Raw genomic sequence first — 24,907 nt, forward strand, 5'->3', positions numbered from 1 at the left:
ACACGTGGTGGCGGGATCGATTCAGCTGCATGATAACATAGTGGGGGAATCGCCTGGACCATGTTACGTGTAATGATTGTTTGACGTTGGACATTGATTGGCCCCATTGTTTATTTTTCTTTTATGGACTAGCCATGAGTTCATGTTAAGGGTTACACTTGGTGCGTGGCCAATCGTTTGGTAACAACCATTTCAGTTTACCTAGAATGGGGTCCGAGAGAGATGGGAGTTAGGGTATTCCGACCCTTGGAGTGATTAGGGGATTGACTAGTATCATGTTTGTTTGTTTATTTTGTTAAGCCACTAAAGAGATGAGAGTTGGGGTATTCCGACCTTTTGAGTGATTAGGGGATTGACTAGTGTCATGTTCGTTTATTTATTTTGTTAAGCAATCAGGTTATGTAGTTTGAATCCTTGTATAATATGTGATTGAGACTTACAATGTTTTCATCGAAATGAAATAGGGTGTTTACCTTCTTAACAAGAAAATACTTAATTTTTTAAAGTGAAAACTTGTAAAAGCTTGGCTTTAAGCAAGGTTTACCCTATCTTGAGACACAAAATCGTTCTTCTCCTTTGGTGGATGTTATCTGTTAGGAAGGCTCTGTAGACGGACATGCGTAGGGGTGATACATGTATGATCCTTCATAAATCATGGAGGAACTATTTTATCTATAAAAATAGCTCAGGCCGTACATGTGATGAGGACATCTTCTCTTAAACAATTCACACGTAAATCAATAAAAATGATTTTTGGTAGTTGATGGTGTGGGTGGTATACGTATGATCCTCCATAAATGAGGCAGAAACTATTTTATCTATATAACAAAACAGAACTTGTTTTGTGCTGACTGGGACAAAATGAATGCTAGCTGACTGACAAAATAAATACCTCATACTTACTAAGACACTTATTGTATCATTAGTTCAATTATTGTATCATTACTTCTTCAATTCTTAATCTTTTCTTCTTCGTCATGAATCCTAAATCTGTAACTCCCGATGTAAACTCTATCTCTCTTCCAAATCAAACTCAATTTTCAAGCAGAGAAACAAACTCTTTTTATCACTCATTTAGGAAGATGAGAGAAACATCATATTCAAAAGCTATGAGTAATGACTGATGGAAGAAAAAACTAACAGGTGACTAATTCTTATTTCTTTTATTTCTTCAGCCAAAACGGATGTAATCCGACCTTTTCAATTTCTTCCGGGTTTGGTGTTTTGGTCAAAGTTGAAGTGGGGAACTTATAATGGTCATTATCTTCTGTTCTTCCCTTTTGACATTTCCACGAATTGAGAGTCGTTAGGGCAAAGCCTGTGTGGGGCTCGGGCTCCCAATTTTGGGAGCCCCGGGGCTTTGTCTCAATTCCAACGTGGGGGCTCCCAAATCCAAATGATGTGCGTGCGCGAAGTACGTGTGCGAAATTTTGATTTTAGATTTCGACTATAAATTATTAGATTTTGACTATAAATTAAAATGTGATATTGTTCGAGATAGATAATTTCAAAAAGATAAATACACAAAAGAAAAAAAAAAAAGAGAAAAAAAAGATTTAAAACTAGCTCAAAACATTTAAGAAGATTAAAAAAAAAAAACAATTGAAAAAAAATTTTTAAAATTAAAAAAAAATAAATTTAAGTGGGGTGGATCCCCTTTTTAGGGGATCCACCCCATTTGTTAACGGTAACATTTTGGGGCTGGGAGCCCGGAAGCCTGGGGCTCTCAGCCCCACCGGGAGCCCAGCCCCACCGGGAGCCCAGCCCCGGGGCTCCTGGGTTGGGCAGCCAACGGGCTGGGCTGGGGCTCCCAAAATTCAAATTGGGAGCCCCAGCCCTCCCACGTTGGCTTTGCCCTTAGAACATTGAAACCCTTAAATACGCATCCATTTCCTGTCTGTTACAATGTGCTCATCCATGTCTATATATGAGCAGACAGTCAATTGCTTTGGCAAAGGTAAAAAAATCCAGTCTTCCATCTTCTACATTTCAATGTTTTTATTAAATTTCATTGTTAGATAGTTTAAATTTTTTAATGTTTGGTTAAGTTTCTTTTCTAGGTTGCCGAAGGTATTTGCTTAAATGTCAAGGTGAAATAGAACTGATTTGGACTTAAGTTTCATCTGACGGTGAACTCAAGATAGGCCAGTTAGTTTGGGAGTTCCTTTTGACAATGGTAATGTAACTGATGTGAAAATGTTATTAATGTAGGCATATTTTGAAAAGGAGGTTGCAACCAAAGATGGGAAATATGGACATCGATTATCAGGTTATTTTGTTTTTTTCCTTTCGTGCTCTCACTCTTTAAGTAATTATTTGTTATTCAACAATTTTATCATGGTTCAACTTCTTATCTAAGGTTGTGTTTGTTTTTTTTGTGGGTGTCTGAATCTGAATTGACTGAATCTGAATTGGCTGAACAGAATTAGCTGAATCTGAATTGGCTGAATTAGTTTGGAAGTAAGATGTTTGTTTTCCAAATCTGAATAGTTAAATCTTAATTAAAAAATTTACATTTATACCCCTATTTATATTATAAGGAAAAACTAGAAACCCTATCTTCACTTTTTCTTTTTCACTTTCTCCTTCTCTCTCTTGTCCTCTTTCCCAACCGGCTAATCTCAAAACCCTACATCATCCAAAATCTTGTTCATCCAAAACCTTGTTCATCCAATACTTTGTTCATCCAAAACCCTAGTTCGTCCAAAACCCTATTTCGTCCAAAACCCTAGGTCACCCAAAACGGCTGATACCCCCTATTGATTTTTTTGTTTTCTACTTTAGCTGATGGTGCCATTGATAATGGATTGGTATTGTTGTTGTTGTTTTTGCTCTCTCTCTCTCCCTCTCTTTAGTCGAAGATCAGCGAAAGCTTGATATCGTCGATCTCACAAGGTTTCGACTTTCGAACAAGAAAACCCTCATCAAACGCGGCCGTTTTGGTCGTGGTTAAAGCTTCATAAAGCCCATAATCTGGTCGTGATGGTGTGTTGTGGTGGTGGTTAGGGTTGTTTGAGACTCATCTTATTTTTTTGTTGTTCACTGCGGTGGTGGTGGTGACGGCGTGGTGGCAGTGTTAGTGGTGTGGTGGTGATCTAGTGGTGTGGTGGTGGTGGTCTAGTGATGTGGCGGTGGTGGTCTAGTGGTGTGATGGTGGCGACATTGGTGGTGGTAAAATGAAGAAGATGAAGATAGAGTAATTTTCGAATTTTGTGAGGGTATATACGTCATTTGTTACTTTTTCAGCAACTGGATTCATTTTTCAGACTTGTTTTAAAGTCTGAAATAACTGTGTCTTAATTCAGTCAATTCAGATGTCAAGTTAAGTCAGCCACTATTTCAGATTTCGTCAAATAAAAAAACAAACATATGACATCTGAATTGAGATCCAATTCAGATTTCAAATCTGAATTTTTGTAAAAACAAACAACACCTAAGTCTGTGATTTCCATTTACAGATTCTTTTTGACACAATCTTCAAACATCAAACCAAGCCAGGGTATACGTTTATATTCTTACCCTTAATTTGATTTCGGTTATTCCATAAAAAAAATAGTATTCTAAAGATAAAATTAGTAAAAAATTCCCCTTGAACCCATTTTAGATTTATGCTAAAATGAGTATTTGAATTCAAGATATTTGTTAATTTTGTTGTTACTTAACGAGTTTGAAGGTATTTGTTAAATTTGTTGTTAATTGTAGAAACCGGATCTGTTTTTTGTCAATTTGGGCAACCAAACGTTGTCCAAATCAAGATCAGGATGGACCATTGGATTCGTCTCGTCGAGCTCTTGAATTTAGACATAAAGTTTGTCAGAATCCGATTTCATATGAATGAGTTATCATTGATTTACTTCGGAAAAATATAGGGATAACTATTATTAGTACCGTATTGGAAAAATAAGGAAAGTTCTACTTCCTTATATAAACTTTTCCTTATGTTACTAATAATAGATTGGTTGGGATGATGGGGTGGTTGGCGTGGTTTGCACCACGCATCACGCTCGCCCACGCGCGGCGTGGGCGAATGGGCGTTTAGGGCGCTTTAGAGGCGCCCGCACGCACTTTGCACTTAAGATAGATACGAACGCACGTGTCGCGAGGAGCGATTGGAGCCTTGGATTTTACGATCATAGATATGATCTGACGGTCAGGATATTTGGCGCTCTTAAGATAGATCCGTTGATGATCTAACGGTGGGCGTTCAATGCGCGAGATCTTAATAGATCTGACGGTCAACATGGCACCCGAAAACCAACAGTCAAATATGACTGTTGGGAAGCATCCATTCATCTATAGGCACCCATACGAAGTGGTGTCAATACCCCTATAAATACCATGAGAATTCAGCAAACAAATCATTAGTTTTTTTGCATTTCTGAGCATTCATTTTCAAGCATTAGAGTTTAAGGATCGTTGTTCAGAAGTTCATATTACTTACCAAGTTCGTCAGACTATCATAACTAAGAGGTACCATCTTTACTTTGATAGGTAATCCGTTTTATCCTGGGAGACATACACCATTACTGTTGGTACTGATATACAGGGTGTAAATTGTCTTAAGGACAGAGGTATCCTCGACTCGGATATTTTACATTTGATTTTTCTTTTTATTATCACTCTTTTTATCTTAATTGTTAGAAGATAACTCTTTCTCTGATTTAAGAGATAGAAAGACAAACAAAAGTGTGGGTGTACTCTGTTTTGTTAAAAAAACAGAAAGATTAAGAACTATTCTCTGAAAAGAGAACCAGGGAAACAACATTAATCAAGTAAAGCTTTATGATCTGTTGTTGTGTAGTGTAGTCACATTAACATTTTTGAATTTAATGTCTTGAAATGTTATGTGATTTCTAATGTCCATCATTTGTGTGAGAGTTTCCTTTGTTTGATATATTCACTGGAAACAATTTCTATACAATTGATTTTTTTAACTATAAGAACAGTCAACATGCCTAAGCTCTAAAATAAGAATAATTATAAACTCATTTCGGATTTCGACGTACTTCTGTTCTGTATATCATAAACGGTTCCTATAGTCAGGTGAATTATCACTTAATATACAAAAAGCAAATTGGAATCGGAAAAGTGGGATCTTGAATTGTAATGAAGAAATATCATCAACTTATTTGGGATTTTGACATACTTCTGTGTATCATAAACGATTCCTGTAGTCAGGTGAATGATCACTTAATATAGAGAAAGCAAATTGGGCACCGGAAAAGTGATATCTTGAATTTTAATGAAGAAATATCATAACTACAATGTTTTTGTGTTCTATTATTATTTTAAATTATTGAATTCTATAATGGCCATTTTATATTTTTTGTCCACAACCAAAATTTCAATAAATGAATGCAACAATTGGTTCAATTCCCATTCCTTTGTTTATTTTGTGCATCTTTTTGCAAGTTGTTCAAAGAATGAATATGAATTTATTCTAGCTCATTTTCTTGTGCACTACTTCAGTCTTTTTGGTAGGAAATAATAGATTTTGGGTTTGTAAAATCTTGATCACTAACTACTTTGTTCTCAGATTTTCATCAATCTAAGAGAGAACATCATCAAATCATCGATGAGAAAATCACAAGTATGTTACATTTGTGATAACCGAATTAGTTTTGATAACAGGAGATTCGCCATTTTATAACACTCTAAATGCTCAACAATAGCATCCGTGTCAGAGGCACGGGTTATACCTAGGTTACAATAAACCCCACTCATCCATTTCTCTTCACAACGCACGATCCAGACACCACAGAAACTGAAATCGAGTACAATATATAATAATTCATCAGTTTCCGTGAAGACTGAAATTACTTTTTAAATAATCCTAAGGCCATAGCAAAGTTCAGTTTCAAGAGTTTTTCTCCTTATTGAGCCAGTACACACTTGGATTTATTTTGTTGGTTTTGTAATGGTTAAGTTGAGTTCAACGTACTGCGAGCTCCAGCTGTTTGAGGGAAGTCCTCCGCCAGTTCAGACATCGCATCTTGAAGGTTACTTTCTATAATCTTCGGTATATATTCAAATTTTTTGTTATTAAAGATATTCGGTTATCTCATTTTTGATGTTTTAACCTCAAATTTGTGAATTCAATATGTTGTTTTAACCTTCATTCACTTATGTTTTCATCTGTTGATGAAAGAAAGGAAGCTTTATTATTCATTTATTTGTTCCAGAATCGAAAGTAAACTCGGTTATAAAAGTTGCAGTCTTGTTTCAATGCACTGGGAGGAAATGAGCCATTAGCATCGGACGATATGCGACTGCTTTGACAAACGAAAATTGCATAGATGTAGTTATATTGTGGGGGACATTGCGTACCAAAATTTTTGGACGGTTGTGGTTAGCCAACCCAAAAGTATTACAAAGAAACATAGATGAAAATGGAGATGGGTAAATAGTTATTTTGAGGGCCAATCGCGTACCAAAATGTCTGGTTGGTTGTGGTAAACCAACCCAAAAGTATTACAAAGAAACCTAAAAGAAGATGCGTAATTCATATTCATCTAACTTTTTTCATAGAAATATCCATAATATTCATCTAACTGTTTTCATGCTAGCTATTTGGGATTCTGAAGTTCTCTTGCCATTTGTCATACTCATTTGCCGCTTTAGAGAAGGTACGATAAATGGTTTCCTTTCAATATAGTATATACTTTCAATTCATTAATTAAAGGTATATAGAAGTTTTGTAGCCTGATTTTCTTTTTACAGTATAGAACTTCCTCATAACATTGTTCCTTCACTTTAACTCTTCCGTCAGTTTAAGAAAAATAAATCAGATAATACCTCTAGATCATGTTCATAATAGGAACTACTGGAAACAATGCCTTATAGAAGTTTTGTAACAAGATTTTCTTTTTACAGTATATGATAGGCGAAGTTGATACATGATTAATCTTTCGGTATATTTAGAACAATCATTAGGTTTGTGAGACTTATCGTTTTTTTTTTGGGATTTGTATCTCATTTTGTCTATAGGTGTATTGATCATCTTTGCAGTTCTTAAATGTTCTGAAGTGAAGAAGTTTTGCCTTCCATTATTACGTCGGCCATCGACTCTAACTATCACTACTCTTGCAACACCACAATCCATTTGTGGGTTACTTCAGGCTCCTCCACCTTTAGTGGAAGATATCGCAAAAGAAAAGTCAGATTAAACATGAAGTTGAGCAGGGGAGTACTTTTGCTCTAGGGCTTGTTATTCTAAAAGTAAAAAATGCACTTTATCATTGAATTACTGTAGTTTTACATTCTATAATTCTATAAAGGAGTTACATTTTGATTGGTTTTGGGGATTTTCCTTCATACCAAGTGATCAACATCTCTCTCTTCTTTGTATCATAAAACATTAATTGGCTTTCAAAAACCTTATTTTGTGGCATTTTTTAAGTTGGACTTGAGAATTGAAATTTAGGTACGAGTAATTGTCAACTCATATTTAGTTCGAACCATATCTAATATATTTGTTCCTAGGAGAGTATCATAGAAACTCTTGACAAAGTTAAGACTTCCCTTTTTTTTCCAATACATGTTTCTTAGCCAAGGAAGCGCCCAAGTCCCAACAATTTGAATCATCCCTACGTTGTTCAAAATATTTCGTACTTCTTTTGGACATAATATCACCACAATCATTGGCATTACTGATCTCATTGCCCCCTAACGGTCACCCCGTCTTGTGCAAAGGACAAACAGTATAACAATTGATATTTTACTACATGTTACTTTTTTTTTTGTTAAAGAGTTACTACATGTTACTTGACAACATTAAATATGTTATGGAGTATTATGTAATCATATTATGTTTTTTCTATATTCTTTTGTCAAAAGACAGTTGGTGTCTTGTCTTATCTTATGGGACCTATGAAAAAGACATGAATGTTATTTTAAGACCGGTTGTTGTTCGACGAGTGTCATCAATAATTTTTTCACGAGAATAATAGTATAAAATCCTTCGGCATGCTTGTTGCTTTTGTAGTTTTGGCATTTCGACTTGTTACTTTGAAGTTGCATATCTATTCTCAATTTAACTTTTTATTTGCTGTTGTAGAGAAGCCTTCGTGTTTACGGAATTTGTGCAGTAATTGTTAGAGGAAATGCTGAGAGTGAGAAGAGACAGACGTTCCAACTATGAATTCCCTCATCTTGAATATGTTTTATGTTATATGGGTCTCATTCTTATTTCATTCTACATAATAAAAAATCTTGTAGATGTTAAAAGAATTAAATAAAGAAATTGGAAGAAGGTAATGAAGTGTATATGATAAGGATTTTGTTACAAATTGTGTAGTTTTTTTTTTTTTTGAAAATTCTATAATCACCGCAACCAAAGCTCATTTATTAGTAAATGTTTATCTTGGTTTGTTTTTGTTAAGAGAAAATCTAATAATTGTGATAAAAAGCATACTTTATATAAATTGAAGGTCAGTCGCTTCGGTAACGGAAGGTCTACCACTTTATAATGTGTAGAATTGTCAACCGAAACATCCGTGCCGGAGGTACGGGTTATACCTAGTATAAATACAATTCATACTCTACATTTGAGAGTGTGAGAATAGTCCCACATTGGACAATGGGATTCTAGTAACCAAGAATATAAGGCCAAGGTCCTCTCCACTCATTGCCAATTGGTTTTGAGTTGGATGGCCACAAACTTAACATGGTATCAGAGCTAGGCCCACACGTGATAGGTAAAAAGCCACACGTGCTCCACGTCGCCCGAAGAAATACACGTGTTAGGGTCAAAGAACCCTACACGTGAGGGGGCGTGTGAGAATAGTCCCACATTGGACAATGGGATTCTAGTAACCAAGAATATAAGGCCAAGGTCCTCTCCACTCATTGCCAATTGGTTTTGAGTTGGATGGCCACAAACTTAACAGAGAGCATATTGACTTCAATAATTCACAAATAAATCAGGGAGAAACTATCTATAAATATATACATACATCTATTACTTGTAGTAGTAGTAGATGGCTTTAGAGCAGGAGGATTCGATTAGTGTTCCAGAGAGGAATGAAGGTGTTGCTGATTTGATAAAAAGAATGGAACTAGGGCTTGTCAATGATGAGGAAATCAGAAGGCTAATGAGAATTCAGATTGAAAATCGTCTTAAATGGGGTTATAAACCTACTCATGAGCAACAACTTGCTCAACACCTCCACTTCATCAACTGTATGTATATCTCCCTCTCTCCCTCTCTCCCTCTCTCCCTCATCTTCAAGAGTTAATGTTCGTACTGATGTTACTGTTGGCTAAAATCACAATTTGTGACTGTTTAAGCACAAAGAGACATATGACAATTTGGTGAGAAGAGCAACAAATCCAAGACGTCGGGGATGTAGGCCGTTAGATCTTGCTCAAATAGGCGAGTGATTCGTCCGATCTTTTAGTGTCACACCTACCAATACCGAACGGCACAAACAAATTAATCAATGTTAAGTGCCTTGATCGTGAAACATTAAATCCATTCGTTTGATATTACCACCGGTTACTATCTGACGTCCGTAAAATATTTTCTTCATACAAAATGTTTCGTTATCAATATCTCACTCACCCAGAACTGGAGTCGATCAAGATTTTAGATCTAAACTCAAGAGTTTTAGCTTTGAATTCTCTTGATTTTATCCATTCAAATCAAAACAAATTAAAAAAAAGGTCTCCCACTCCAAGTGTCCATCATTATCTATAAGAAATTGAGTGTTTACCACAATATCTGGCCAAATCAGATCTAACCCTTACAAAAATAGGAAGAGATTTAAACTTTGAATTCCATATAAGTTAACATTATTCATGAATTAATAAAAAAAGACATTATTCATGAAGTTCTTAAGTTGATTTGATTAAAGTTTATTTTCTGAACTACTACTTGAGTCACTCTAACAATAAAAAATACAACAAATAATAAAATATTCGTCAGTGCACCATTAGCGGGATCCTAATACAAATTATAAAGCAATAAACTTAACAAGGGCCAGGAGGGGCCATGGCCCCCTGGCTCTTAATCATTCCCAATAGTGGCATGTAATTATATTAAAGTATTACTTTACTTTACCTTTAATGGCCCCTCTCTCAACCAAAACCCAATTTCTAATGGTCGACACACACACACACTAATGTGAGTAAAATCTATTATAAGTAAGTACGATTCAAATAACTAGTGGGAGCAGTCGATTGTATAAATTTTGAATGGAATTTATATCTTTTAAGTGGTAGTTTTGAATGGAATAAAATTGATATTCGTGTTTAATCTTCATGACTTATTTGTGTATAAATTTTTCAAATTAGTTTATGAAATTTGGCCGTCCAGCGACCCCTGCCGGAGAAGATGATGATGTGTCGTGTTAAGATGATGTGGCAGAGAGAAAATGAGATGGAGGAGAGAGAGAGTAACGGAATGTTAAAGATAACGAAAAAAGGGGGTCATACGGGAATTATTGCTAAAGTAGGGGGTCAGGCAGGAAGCTGGTCACAAAGTTGGGGGCCATTTGCGAAATAACCCTTTATAATTTTTACATTTTTGCTTTTCAAAATCTGACCGCTTGTGCCGAAAAAGGGGATATAGATCACAAATGTTATTGTCTCGAGAAGAAATTTGTTGAGTCATTTGATATTGTGCATCTGACAAGGACCTATATACGTCTGACATTAACACATCTGTGTCATGTGTATCTTGCATTTGGCTACAGAGATATGACAATTCACACCTAAATATGACTTTAACAATCTAAACCCTATTTGGCATCAAATTATTAGATCTTTACTTCTGTGTGTTTGAATAGTAGCATCAATTAATATATATTGTCTAGTCCACAGTCGGTAGCCCAAGTGGTTCCAAAGTGTTGACATAAACTCTATAAAGCTCTGGAAGTCCCAGGTTCGAATCTCAAAGAAGATGGAAACTTTGATTATTTGAACTGGGATTATGATGGTCTAAATAAGTTGTTGGACTTCAGGCCATTGTCTTGTTGGCTATAGGGCTGGTGAATTGTGAGATGGGTGGGATCTTTGACCCTAATAGGTAGAGCTTCTTTTATACATCAATCTGAACTATAGTCTATAGCCTTCTCTAAATTCTCTCCAATGGAACGAAGGTTAAAGAAAAACGAGTTGTCCTGAAGAATTAAGTCTAATTGTTGATTTCGTTTCCATGGAAACGCCTTTAATTCTTTCGTTAAAACATCCAGATTTTTCAAATTGTGATTGAACTCTTCAAATTGTTTCGCCTGTCACCACTGGAAAAGTGAAAAACTGCTTACAGTAATCGACATTGCAACTTATAATGATAGTGCAAAAGTTCAACACATCTCCAATGCAAAATTCAAAAAAAAAAAAATCAATAAGTCCAATTCGTCAAATTCTAATTGAGATTCTCATTCCTACGTGACAAAAATAGAGATCCTCAATTCTTATATGTCCCCAAAGAAAAACTTTGAATTTGTTGTTTTACTTATATGACATGGTTATGTTTGTAAAATAATTAGTTATTTTGGATATAGAGTGTTGTCTTGAGATATCGCTATTCCACTCTCGGCACATCATCTTTAAGATCTTAGTTGAGTTTTGCATTGGAGATTCTCTTATTTTGGACCTTTGACTCAAAATCTCTTAATACAATAAAAATTTTATAAGAATATATATCTATTATATAAAACAGAAGGGAAAACGATGACTGGGACAAACATCCTTTTTTAATAAGGGATATTGTCTAGAGGCCCTTCTCAAAATTTATAATATAGTCCTTCGTAGAGATAAAGTTACCTATTTAAAAAACAATAATCTTTTCCTTCTTAGAAATAAAATAAATAATTTAAGAAAAAAAAGGAACAAAATAAATTTCAAGGGTTAAAAAAAGAAATTAAAATCTCTCTCTCTTTCTGATTAAAATAATAACTGATTTAAGAGAAAAGAAACAAAAAAAATAATAACTAATAAAAATCTCTCCCTCAATAAAATATAACAATAAATTTTGTAACATTTGATCGATACAAGTGTCCGTGCCCTAGGGCAAGGGATATACCCTAGGGCACGGGATATAAACTTGCCTATTTAAAAAACAATAATCATTTCCTTCTTAGAAATAAAATAACTAATTTAAGAAAAAGAGAAACAATATAAATTTCAAGGGTTAAATAAAGAAATTAAAATCTCTCTCTCTCTCTCTCAATAAAATAATAATCAATAAAAATCTCTCTCTCAATAAAATATAACAATAGATTTCGTAACATTTGATTGATACAAAAAATATAATGCAAAAAATAATAATCAATAAAAATCTCTCTCTCAATAAAATATAACAATAGATTTCGTAACATTTGATTGATACAAGTGTCCGTGCCCTAGGGCACGGGATATTGTCTAGAAGCCCTTCTCAAAATTTAAAATATAGTCCTTCGTAGAAATAAAGTTACCTATTTAAAAAACAACAATCTTTTCCTTCTTAGAAATAAAAATTCTAATTTAAGAAAAAAATAAAAAAAATAAATTTCAAGGGTTAGAAAAAGAAATTAAAATCTCTCCCTCTCTCTCAATAAAATAATAACTAATTTAAGAGAAAATAAACAAAAAAATAATAACTAATAAAAATCTTTCTCTCTCAATAAAATATAACAATAAATTTCGTAACATTTGATTGATACAAGTGTCCGTGCCCTAGGGCACGGGATATACCCTAGTATTTATATATAAGGGAAAACGATGACTGGGATAAACATCCTTCTTTAATAAAGGATATTGTCTAGAGCCCTTCTCAAAATTTGAAATAATCTTTTCCTTTTTAGAAATAAAGTTCCCTATTTAAAAAACAATAATCTTTTTCTTTTTAGAAATAAAATAACTAATTTAAGAAAAAAAGAAACAAAATAAATTTCATTTTATAATAAAGAAACAAAATAAATTTCATGGGACTGCAATAGGTTTTGAATATTAGATCCTACTTTCATTTTATAATCATGTAAGGGATAATAAGTTATCGTTTGCTATTTTCTTAATTTATAATTTCGTTATTAAGATAGCTTCTTTGTGGTTATTCGGTGTTTGCACTCTCTTTCTTTGTTTGCTAGAATAGTAGAATAGAACAACTTTTTGTTTTACGTAACAAAGAGGTAGACGATAAGTTAATATCGAAAGATCAGTAATACTTCTTTCGTTTTTACTGAAATACACATAAAGAAATTAGTCAAATATGAGAAAAAAAATTCAGTTCTTACGACATTTTACATCCATGTAACATTACCAACAGTGTGGTGCATGTCTCCACGAATTGAACGACTTTATTTAGGGTTGTGATAATCTTTCACTGTTCTGAAAGTGTTAAAACTTAATTTCAAAAATAATCTAAACTTATTGACTACTTTTGACTTGATCTACTATACTTATTGTCTAACTAGAATGCCCAGACCTTAAACTACGGACTAGACTTCGACAGCTCTCAAACTTTGGAATAAAAGAAAAGAAGAGAGTATGTGTAATAAACATATGAATTTGGTGAACATTTATAGGGGCCAAGGAATGAAATTTTGGGATATACCCTTGATCGGGGCAATACATCAGTTAAATGTGTGACACCTCACACCTCCCATACACCGATTGGGTCCATTTGTATCTCCAAAAGGAAAAAACGATTTCCATCGCAATTATGCAAAATGTGAAGTGCGGCCTTAAGTGACCTCTAAAATGCCCAATGCACCTAAACACCCATCTGCCACACACATAGTTTGCACCATGCAAAACACCTTATCACTCACTTAGTTGCTACCTTAACACTCCATGGGTGGTTTAGTCTGGAGGAAGACTTTTCTTTCTGTTTGGTGGAAGTGGTACTAAACTAAAAGTTACAACTTAAAGGTTGAGCTGTTGGAACCGGAGCCGATTTTGGCTCGACCCGACTCGTCAAACTTAGAAATGGAACGTACCATTGTGTTCGTCTCGTCGAGCTCTTCAATTTAGAGCCAAGAATCACTCAAATCCGATTCCGGATGAATGAGAAATTCAAGTTTAAAGTTTGGTCGCAGATCGGTTGAAATATGGACTAACTTGTCAAAGAGGAAAGTCGTTGTATCCCGAAGGCATACACCCTAACGTTTGGTACTGTTACGGGGGTGTAAAATGTCTTAAGGAAAGAGAATTTATTCTTGCCTCGACTACATTAAACACATATCTCGGTTAGTCCGAAAGAAGGAATATTGATAAATCATTATTCTTTAATAGTTAATCTCTCTATAAGTTAGAGAAAGAAAACTCTGTCTAAATCAAGCCAAGACAGAGAGAAATCGACTTATCGATTGATAACTAGAGAAACAACATGAACTAGTACTACTTTGTACTATAATTCATTCAGTGCTGCAAACCTTGGGTTTTAAATTAGAGAGCTCGACAAAATTACTCTAACGAACTGGAGAGTTTCTGATTTCGTCATCTTCGAGTTTTCTTTAAACATATAAAAAGGAAACTACTAAGGGTCCAATTCCAATATAAAATTAATCATGATCACTAAATTGCACGAATTTTAAACTCTATAACTAATTAGCTAGCTTATGCAAAAACCAAAATTCAAATCTCTAGAAAAAAAAAGGATACTAAAATCATTGTATATCATGTGCCATTTTATAAGAAATTGTAATGGAAAATTTTTATCGTAATTAAGCGTAACTTCGAAAAAAAAATATTTGTATAGATGATTTACATTATATATATATATATATGTTGGGTGGTCTTGGACCTCTGTTACCCCAAAAGCTAGCTCAAGAGGTAAGGTTTCTCTCACACTTATTAGGCCGAGACTTGTTATAACCTGGGCTCTGATACCAGTGTTGGGTGGTCTTGGGCCTCTTTTACCCCAAAAGCTAACTCAAGAGGTAAGGCTTCTCCCACACTTATTAACACACTCCCTGCCCCTTCCACAATCAATGTGGGATTAACCTAACAATATATTATATGACAAGTTTACCACATTTTAATCTGGTTGAGTTTTGATTTCAATTGAAGGCAAAAAATGATGTTGTATAGTTAGAAGTGTTTCTTGGAATACTAATTCATATTTCATAGTACTAAAGTTGTTAGGTATGGTTGAAATTACAGCTCTCAAGGAAATGAAGATGGCAACAGAGATGGACTCCTTAGATTCACAAGTCTATGAGTCCCCAAATTCATTCCAACAAATTATGTGTGGGAGAAGTATGAAGGAAAGGTTAGTTTTCTTCATCTCTCTTAAAAAAAATTCTTTTCTAGGTAATGTTTATGTAATTCATTTCTCTTGATTTAATAATTCTAAATACAGAAATAAATATGTGAACCCTCATATTACAGTGCAGGATTGTTTATGGATGATGTGACAACTGTGGAAGAAGCACATATCAGAATGATGGATTTGTATTGTGACAAGGCCACATTTGAAGATGGGCAGAAAATACTTGATCTTGGGTGCGGTCATGGGTCAGTTGTTTTACACGTTGCACAAAAATACAAAGGTTGTCAAGTTACTGGAGTTACCAACTCTTCTGCTCAGAAACAATACATACTTGAGCAATGCAAGTAAGTTTTGAGTAGTACATGTTCAAATTTATAATAAAATTAAGGGTTATTTTTCAAATGGCCCCCGACTTTGTGACTAGCTTTCTGCCTGACTTTCTAGATTAGCAAAAATATTCATATAGTCCTCTTTTTCCGTTATCTTTAACTGTCCATTACTCTCACTCCTCTACCTCATTTCCTCTCTCTGCCAAGTCACCTACAATGTCACATCATCATCTACTCCGGCTGGGGTCGCCGGCTGGCCAAATTTCTGGCCGGCGACCTTCAAACATAAAAAAAAAAAAAAATTAAAGTTTTTTTTTCTTTCTCTCTACAATATTTTTTTCTTTCCCCTCTCTCTCTCTAGATCTAGAGAGAGGAATGATCCGTTCAAGGTCTGAACATACCTTGAACAAAGAAAAAAAATTTAGAGAGAGAGAGAAAAAAACTAATTTTTTTTTATGTTTGAAAGTCGGCGGCCAGAAATTTGGCCGGCCGGCGACCCCAGCCGGAGAAGATGATGATGTGGCATTGGTGGTGACTTGGCAGAGAGAGGAAATGAGGTGGAGGAGTGAGAGTAACGGAAAAAGGGAGCCATATGGGTATTTTTGCTAATCTAGGGGGCCAGCCAGAAAGCTGGTCACAAAGTTGGGGGCAATTTGGAAAATAACCCTTAAATTAACAACCATTGTCTTTAATTAGTCATATTCAACATTCTTTTTTTCAATTGGAAAGTTTTACATATTCTATGATATGAATTTTATACAAGGACAAAGTCAGGATTTAAATTTACTCCGGACTAGCCAAAAAATATTTAGAGATAGCAAAATTTCATTTCTAATGTATATATAGTGACAAGTAGTAGTAGTTTTGAGGAGCAATTTTTTGCCGAATATATACAATTTTGTAAGAATTACGAAAAAAGAATTAACAATTTACAATTTTGATGAAACCTGACAGATGGAGTAAAAATTTACTTAGCACAAAACAATGGTTTAAAAGGGGCATAATTTGAGACTAAAAGTACAAGGGATCCGAACTTGTGTCGGATGAGAGTTAATCATAGCACACGACCACCTGGGGTGTCTCCTGTGTTAACTCTAGATTCATAATTTCTCCCTAACTGTAGTCAGGGGTCGCCACCCTTGGTTGTAAATTTTTAAGTGAAAAAACACTAGTATCTATTATATAAAACAGAAGGAAAACGATGACTGGGACAAACATCCTTTTTTAATAAATGATATTGTCTAGAAGCCCTTCTCAAAATTTATAATATAGTCCTTCGTAGAAATAAAGTTACCTATTTAAAAAAACAATAATCGTTTCCTTCTTAGAAATAAAAATTCTAATGTAAGAAAAAAAAGAAACAAAATAAATTTCAAGGATTAAAAAAAGAAATAAAAATCTCTCTCTCTCTCAATAAAATAATGACTAATTTAAGAGAAAATAAACAAAAAAATAATAACTAATAAAAATCTCTCTCTCTCAATAAAATATAACAATAAATTTCGTAACATTTGATTGATACAAATGTCCGTGCCCTAGGGCACGGGATATACCTTAGAAATAAAATAACTAATTTAAGAAAAAAAAGTAACAAAATAAATCTCAAGGGTTAAAAAAAAGAAATTAAAATCTCTCTCTCAATAAAATAATAACTAATTTAAGAGAAAAGAAACAAAAAAACAATAACTAATAAAAATCTCTCTCTCAATAAAATATAACAATAAATTTCGTAACTCAAGTGTCTGTGCCCTAGGGCACGGGATATACCCTAGTCCTTCAAAAAAACATCTGAAATATGTATTGTTACTTTCATCTCTTCCCATTATTGTGGCATTAGTAGGATAGTTAAATCTAATTTGGGAATCATATACTTATTTTTATTTTTGGTGATGTAGCAACTAGCAAGTGGTATTAATGTACGAAAGCTTGTCATCTAACATGTGAATATGGACAAAATTGAAAAGGGAAAAGATATATTATAAAAATTTACCGTCGTACAAAGGAAAATAATCTTGATGATGCAAGTGAAATTTTATAAAAAACAAAAACAAACTAATCATAAAGGAATTAATAAATATATTGTTCATAAAGCAAAAAAGTCGGGGGGGCATTGAAATTTGACGCCCCTCTTTACTCTTTACTCTTTAGTTTTAAATTCACTTCTTCTTTTTTTCTACGTAGGAAGCTTGATTTATCCAACGTAGAAATCATATTGGCAGATGTAACAACTCTTGAGATGGAAGAAAAGTTTGATCGTGTTATTATTATTGGATTGATTGAGGTATTAATATCTTAATATCTCCTTATATTTCATATTCTTTTCAGTTCGAGAAGAAAAACTATAAAATGCAAATATATAAAATATTAATGTTTAGTATAATTAAATTGAATAATTCTTCTTTTCTGATTTGGCCAGCATATGAAGAATTTTAAACTATTTTTTCAAAAAGTATCAAAATGGATGAAAGAAGGTGGTCTTCTTTTTTTGGAGAATTATTTCCACAAGGACTTTGCTTATCATTGTGAGGTACTATTTTTTTTCCACGATTATTTTGGTAATTCACGTAATCTTGAGCCTATCTTGACTAATCAATGGAATTATGAAATGGGAAAAAAAATTCGAAGTAAATGTATTAGCCCATTTTCAAACGTATATGTTACTTGTGTAGAAAATTGACGAAGACGATTGGTACGATGGCTACATCTTTCCTCCTGGAAGTTTGTTAATGCCATCTGCTTCAACTCTTCTTTATTTTCAAGTAAGACTCTTAATTGTGACCCTTCGATGTTATTTTCTTTTTTTACTCTGCTTCTGGAATCTGAAATAAGTAATGTGTAATTTATTTATATACTTTGAGTAATTCATATGTTTACTTCTTTAATAAATTCAGACTTTAAAATAAGTACCCTTTTCAAATTTAGAATCGTTTTGAAAACTAAAAACATACGCATTAAATATGAAAAACTTGTTCAAGAGCCTAATTAAGAACATGCAAAACAACTATAATTACATATATAATTGTTTCAAATCTACAAGAAAACAAAACCTTCGTTTATTTATTAATAATTAATTAGGATTCATCGATTTTGCAAAAAAACAAAAACTTAACAACACAAGAAAAAAAGCTCTATGAAAACGGGAGAAATGGTCACCCGCGTGATCTGATGTTTATTTTATTTTATTGTTATCTTTTTAATATTTATTTATATCATAATTCATATATGTTTTTAGTTGTAAGAAGAATTTTGGAAATCAGATTTTTAATATTGCTAGAATAATATATAAAATAGTTAGGGGCTGTTTAGTAATTTGCACTTTAAGGGTCTTTTAGTCTTTTATCCTTTCTATATATTTGTTATATTGTAAACCTAGTTTAATAAATGAAATCCATAACCTCTTAGAATGTTTCTCCTCTTCCTTCTTCTCTTTAAATATTGTTACTGATTTTAACATGGTATCAGAGCCTTAGATCTTAAAGAAAGAAAATCTTCACTACCATTAGGGAGTATTAGAAAGTGTTGGAATCGGAGCCGATTTTGGCCCGACCCGACTCGTCAAACTCAAAAACGGAACGTGCCATTGCGTTCGTCTCGTCAAGCTCTTCAACTTAGAGCCAAGAATCACTCAAATCCGATTCCGGATGAATGAGAAATTCAAGTTTAATGTTTGGATGAAAAATCGGTTAAATTAGGGTCTGAAACGTCAAAAGGGACAAAGTTAGATGGGGGCTATCTGGGCAAAGCGCGCACGTCCTGATCTGGACGGGTGGCGTTCCCTCCGCGGGATTTGAAGAAATCCGACGGTAGGGCGATGATGGTCTCGGGACAGAGTTGGGATGAAGCCAGGCGCGTTGGATCAACGAGATCCAACGGCGCGCGCCTACCCCGCTTCGGCACGGATTCGGGATTTCATCCGATCCCTCATCTAACGGTCACTGCTATAATCTGTTGGGTACATTTCGGGACAACTTCATCTCAATCTAACGGATGGCGTTCTGTCCGCGACTTTGAGTCAGATCCAACGCCCCAAGAATGAACCGACTCCAATTTCAGTTATTATCCCAGTTTAGTCCACCCTTTCGAATGGATACATCTTTTAACCCAACAGACACTATGCACCCATTCAACTCCTATATAAACAACCCAAAACCATTCCAATTCTCATCAATTCATTCTCTTCTCTTCTTCTCTTCTCTTCTATCAATTAGAAGTTCTGGTTTGTCTAGAATATCTAATTAGGAAGTATTTCTAGAGGTTCTGGTTTGACTAGAATATCTAGAAAAGGAAGAAAGAAGTTTTGAGGGAAGTGATAATCATAGGTCGTCTAGAACATCAATTCAATTCACTCTCTTCTTCTCTTCCCTTCTAACAACTAGAAGTTCTGGTTTGCCTAGAATATCTAATTAGGAAGTATTTCTAGAAGTTCTGGTTAGACTAGAATATCTAGAAAAAGGAAGAAAGAAGTTTCAAGTGAAATTTGAATTTCCGAAGCATCTAGAAGATCATCCGCATTAGTCCAAGAGCTCATAATACTTACAAAGGTTCGTCCGCTTTCAGAATAAAGAAGTACCATCTTAAAACTCTGAAAGGAAAGTCATTGTATCCCGAAGGCATACACCCTAACGTTTGGTACTGTTACGGGGGTGTAAAATGTCTTAAGGAAAGAGAATTAATTCTTGCCTCGACTACATTAACACCTATCTCGGTCAAACCGAAAGAAGGAATATTGATAAATCATTATTCTTTAATAGTTTATCTCTCTATAAGTTAGAGAAAGGAAAACTCTGTCTAAATCAAGCCAAGACAGAGAGAAATCGACTTCTCGATTGATAACCAGAGAAACAACAGAAAGAAGGTGGTCTGGAGTTTTTATTGCCGGGTTTGGAAGGTGGTTTGGTGGATTTGTTTAGTGCAAAGGAAGAAGGCGGTTTGGGGAAGTTATTTGGTTGGATTTTGATTGAGAATTAAGGAGGTGGTCTGCTTTGGTGAAGGGAGGTATTAAATCTACTCAACGGGTAGTTTTGTGAAATGGTTTTTGAAAGAATGAGGGCGGTTTAGTGAGAAGAGGTCGTATCGATGGGTGATGAAACCAGGGAAGAGCAAAAGAAAGGCAGTTTTTGGATATTTAAAAGTGGGTTTGAGTTGGTGGTTTTCGACTGGATATTTGAGGGGAGGTTGCTAGTGCGCTTTTGCCTTCCTAGTTCCGAGCGTAAGCCATGGACTGAACCTACATGGACCCCCCCCCCTTATTCCTTTAGAAATCCTAGGGTTGATCCGTACATGCCGAGGGCGTTACAGGGCTGGTTTCCTATAGCCGACCTCCCAGTTGGGGGAGTATGTAGTGGATTGTCGAGGATTCAGCTGTCCTGCTACCTTAAGTCGGGTTGACCCAATGGACTTCAGGTCTGATCTTGACTCCTCAGACTTTAGTCGACGTCTGGACATTTTATGCATCATCAGTATTGAGTGGCAGTTTTGATTTGATTGGTAGTTTTGAATGACATTGAATGGTTTAGGAGGTATTGAATAGTAGTTTTGTCTAGGATTTGATTTGAGTGGTTTTTGGATAAGTTGGTTTTGGAATTTGCAGGAGGTTGTGTTACTAAAAATTTGAAAGTGGTTTTGGATTTGTTATTGAACTTGTTGGCAGTGAATTTATTGGCGATTTTGATTTGCTTTGAATGTTTACAGTATTGCACTTGGATTTTGGGCAGGATTGCATTTGATTTTTTGACAATATTGCATTTGGATTGTGGACAGGATTACACTTGAATTTTGGATTTTGGGAAGTATTGCATTTGAATGTTGACAATATAGCGTTTGGATTGTGGACAGTATTGCATCTGCATGTTGGCAGTATTGCATTTGAATTTTGGGCAGTATTGCATTTGAATGTTGGCAGTATCGCATTTGAATTTTGGCAGTATTGCATTTGAATTTTGGGCAGTATTGCATTTGTATCTTCTTCCTCCTCTTCTCCTTCTGAATTTTGGCAGTATTGCATTTGAATGTTGGACAGTATTGCATTTGCATCTTCTTTCTCCTCTTCTCCTTCAACAAGATTGTATCTTCCCATTCTTCTCCAACGAATGCATCTTCTTCTCCGTTTGCAGTTTTCCAGTATTGGATATTGGTTTAGCAATTTTGCAGTATTTAGCAGTATTGGATATTGGGTTTTGGTTGGCAATATTGGACTTCGGTTTAGCAGTATTTTGGATTTTGGGTTCGCAGTTTGGGGAATATGGTAGTTTTTGGGATTTTGGATTTGTCTCATCCACTATACAGATTGCTGACTTGTTCACCAAGTCACACTCGGTCCCACGCTTTCGTTTCTTAGTTAGCAATCTCTCGATGCTTTTCAACAGTGCACCGTGAGTTTAAGGGAGGATGTTAGAATAATATATATAATAGTTAGGGGTTGTTTAGTAATTTGTACTTTAAGAGTCTTTTATCCTTACTATATATTTTTTATATTGTAAATCTAATTTAAAAAATGAAATCCATAGCCTCTTAGAATGTTTCTCCTCTTCCTTCTTCTCTTTGAATATTGTTATTGATTTTAACAAATATAATTTTGCATAAAACAAAAATGTTTCCCATGCTTGCTCCACCCAACTATTATTTGGGTTCCCATGCTAACAATTTTTTGCCTCTGTGTTTTAGGAAGACTTGACCGTGGCAGATCATTGGGTTCTTCCTGGAACTCACTTTGCCAAAACTTTGTAAGTTCTTCATGACATGTTACTTATTCTATAAAAATAAAAAATCGTTATAAACTTATACTAAGAAGAATTTTAGTTTCTTATGACTTCTGTCGATATTGTCTTTGTTTTTTTAATTTTTAGGTTCCTAGCCTAAAAATCTACACCTAAACACACATTTAGTCCACCCTAATATTAATATAAGATTTTAAGCCAAAATAATAATTATAATGGATATTTAGTCCAAATTGACACATCTCTATAGAAAAAATATACCTCTATCATTTCTATTTAATCACAATACCCATTATAACCTTTTATATAAGAAAAAAACCCACTTTTGAAAACCAATCCCCAAAATTCTCTTTTTTTTTTTCTCAGATTTTTTCGATTGACTTTAAACTTACTATCTGTTTCGCAATATACACGTTATTTAGTATCAATTACGTATAATTCTACAACAAAACACATTTAGTATAGTTAAAGTATGTCTAGATGTCAAAGTTACAGTGTTTTTCTGTTTATTGATTCTTGTTTTGTTTCATAAATAACGTGTTATTTATTGTTAAAGTTTCATACTTTATTTCATTTTTTTTTATATGTGTCATACATAACACATTATGCATCAACAATGTTTCTTCCAAAAGAGAAAGTGACTAAAATCCTATTTTCTGGGAAGATTGGACCTTAATCCCCTTTTTGAATTTTATTTTGGGCCTAAAATCCGTGGACCCTTGGTTTTTTACATTCACTCTGAAGCACAACAGGTATGTAGTTTCATCCCTTCAACATCTCTCACAATCCCACCTAAACCGCATCGACATCCCAGAGTATTGAGCTGGCACTTATAGACCACATGCCCCTATATGGGCCTCATATATGGCCCATAACCATCTCAACATGACCCAGCATGGCACCAGCAACACCTCTCACGACTCACAAGATATATATACGTAAATAAACGGGGGTATATTGTACTTCTTTTTTGAAGAAAGATTTTTTTTAATCATATAATGTCACGTGGTGCGAGAGCACTACATAATTACTAAGTGGTTATATGTATTTTTATTTTATTTTTTAATTGTTCAGCGTGCCTCGAATCATTAACCTCTAACGTGGAAAATTATACCTCTTACAACTCCAACCCAGGGTTGTTGACAAGTGGTTATATATTATCCACCATAGAGTTCCAAGAAAGATAATATTATAATTACATAAATAGCGAGTCTCTCGACAAAAATATTTTCAATTAACTAAGACAAATTGTATATTCTTTGTTTAATATTGATTATGTATTGGAGATGCAGTGAAGAGTTCTTGAAGAAAATAGATTTGAGAATAGAAGAAGTAAGAGAAATATTTGAGGCATTTTACGGAATAAGCAAGGAAGAAGCAATGAAGTTAAGTAACTATTGGAGGATTTTCTGCATAAGTGCAATGGAGATCTTCAATTACAACAATGGTCAAGAGTGGATGATCTCCCATCTTCTCTACACCAAAAAGTGAATGAGTCATCCATCCATATATCTTTAATTTAATGGCTTGTGCACTTGGTGTTTAATTTCCTTATGTTGATTGGGTTGTGGTTTGAAACATAAGTAATAATCCTTTGTGTGGTGAGTGGAATCAAATTGGATATTTGAATATGTATGTTTGTTTTGTAAACAAATTACTAGTTTGTAATTGCATATTTGAATATGTATGTTTGTTTTGTAAACAAATTACTAGTTTGTTTGTTTGTGCATCTTCTCCACAAGCCCGCTTGTTACAGGTTCAATTCACAGTAGAAGTGAAAAATTATCATTTATTAACTTGTGTTGGAGGACATAACTAAAATAAAGGTAGAAGTTTTCGTGTGGGTTTGAATAGTCTCAATGGTCTTTATATGGCCGTATGGACCCAAAATATCTCCAATATAGAGCTTATTCAATTCATCATAGGTTGTTGATCTTTTGGGACATAAAAAAGTCTCTGAGGTATGAAGACTTAGTCAATCAAGATTGACTTATAGAGGATGTTTTTATTCTAGCCTAAAAATTCACATGATTGTTTGTAGCCCCATAATCTTCATATCCTCGTGTCTTTTTTCTCTCTGTCCTGTTTTTCTCTCAAACTGCCACTTTCTTTGGTACTAGATTTGTATGAGATTTGTTGAATTGGGGGCCAATTATGAAAAGAAAGACAAGTTCTGGATTGTGAGAGAACTCATAGGGAGAATCATTTGCAATAAAAATATATTTTAACTAAACTTGGCTCATCATTACTGAATGAGTGATTATCCATATGAACTCTTTTAGATGATTAGGTAATACAAATAAAACAAAATAACAAAACTTCATCATGGACTTAGTTGAAAATAAACTTCACGTAAGTAACGACATAGCCCGTCAAAGGTTGGATAGTTCCATCTAGAACAACAGTTTATGTAGCATATTTTTCTACAGCTTCTTCAAAATCATATGAATATTGAGTTTGTGTGAGAGAAAGAGAGACCACGAAAGAGAAAAAACATCACGAGAGGGAAGAAGAGAGAAGACATGAGGAGATGAATATTAGGGTGCTAAAACAATCATATGATTTTTTGGGCTAAAAGTAAAATATGCCTCCTAAGTCAAACATGATTGAATAAGTCTTAACATCCCAGAGACTTTTCTTTATGTCCCGAAGTCGCGGCCTTCATTTAT

The 24,907-nt window shown here is 34.3% G+C and overlaps 1 protein-coding gene and 1 long non-coding RNA gene across 4 annotated transcripts; one reads left to right on the top strand and one right to left on the bottom strand.

The window, feature by feature from the left end:
- The first annotated feature begins 700 nt into the window (after positions 1 to 700).
- Positions 701 to 23,944, top strand: LOC147543618 (pavine N-methyltransferase-like). Of its 3 annotated transcripts, none has more exons than XM_086636580.1 (9): positions 701 to 844; positions 8,889 to 9,180; positions 15,085 to 15,193; positions 15,313 to 15,537; positions 17,704 to 17,803; positions 17,939 to 18,049; positions 18,192 to 18,281; positions 22,186 to 22,244; positions 23,531 to 23,944. In XM_086636580.1, the coding sequence occupies exons 2-9, from the start codon at positions 8,979 to 8,981 to the stop codon at positions 23,727 to 23,729; spliced, it is 1,095 nt and encodes a 364-aa protein (XP_086492706.1). In that variant the 5' UTR covers positions 701 to 844; positions 8,889 to 8,978; the 3' UTR covers positions 23,730 to 23,944. The 3 variants fall into 3 exon arrangements, with proteins under 3 accessions (XP_086492706.1, XP_086492705.1, XP_086492704.1); XM_086636579.1 differs by having other exon boundaries at positions 704 to 802; positions 8,891 to 9,180; XM_086636578.1 differs by lacking the exon at positions 701 to 844 and adding an exon at positions 8,522 to 8,552.
- Positions 8,888 to 11,646, bottom strand: LOC147543619 (uncharacterized). The gene is made up of 2 exons (XR_015223769.1): positions 10,704 to 11,646; positions 8,888 to 9,943 (listed from the first exon to the last, which is right to left on the bottom strand). It is a non-coding gene; the product is annotated as an uncharacterized LOC147543619 (long non-coding RNA).
- Positions 23,945 to 24,907: the final 963 nt, after the last annotated feature.

This window comes from Eschscholzia californica, unplaced genomic scaffold (assembly GCF_041429995.1).
Source record: "Eschscholzia californica isolate CP2 unplaced genomic scaffold, dmEscCali1.0.p SCAF_4, whole genome shotgun sequence".
In the NCBI taxonomy this organism is placed as follows: domain Eukaryota; kingdom Viridiplantae; phylum Streptophyta; class Magnoliopsida; order Ranunculales; family Papaveraceae; genus Eschscholzia; species Eschscholzia californica.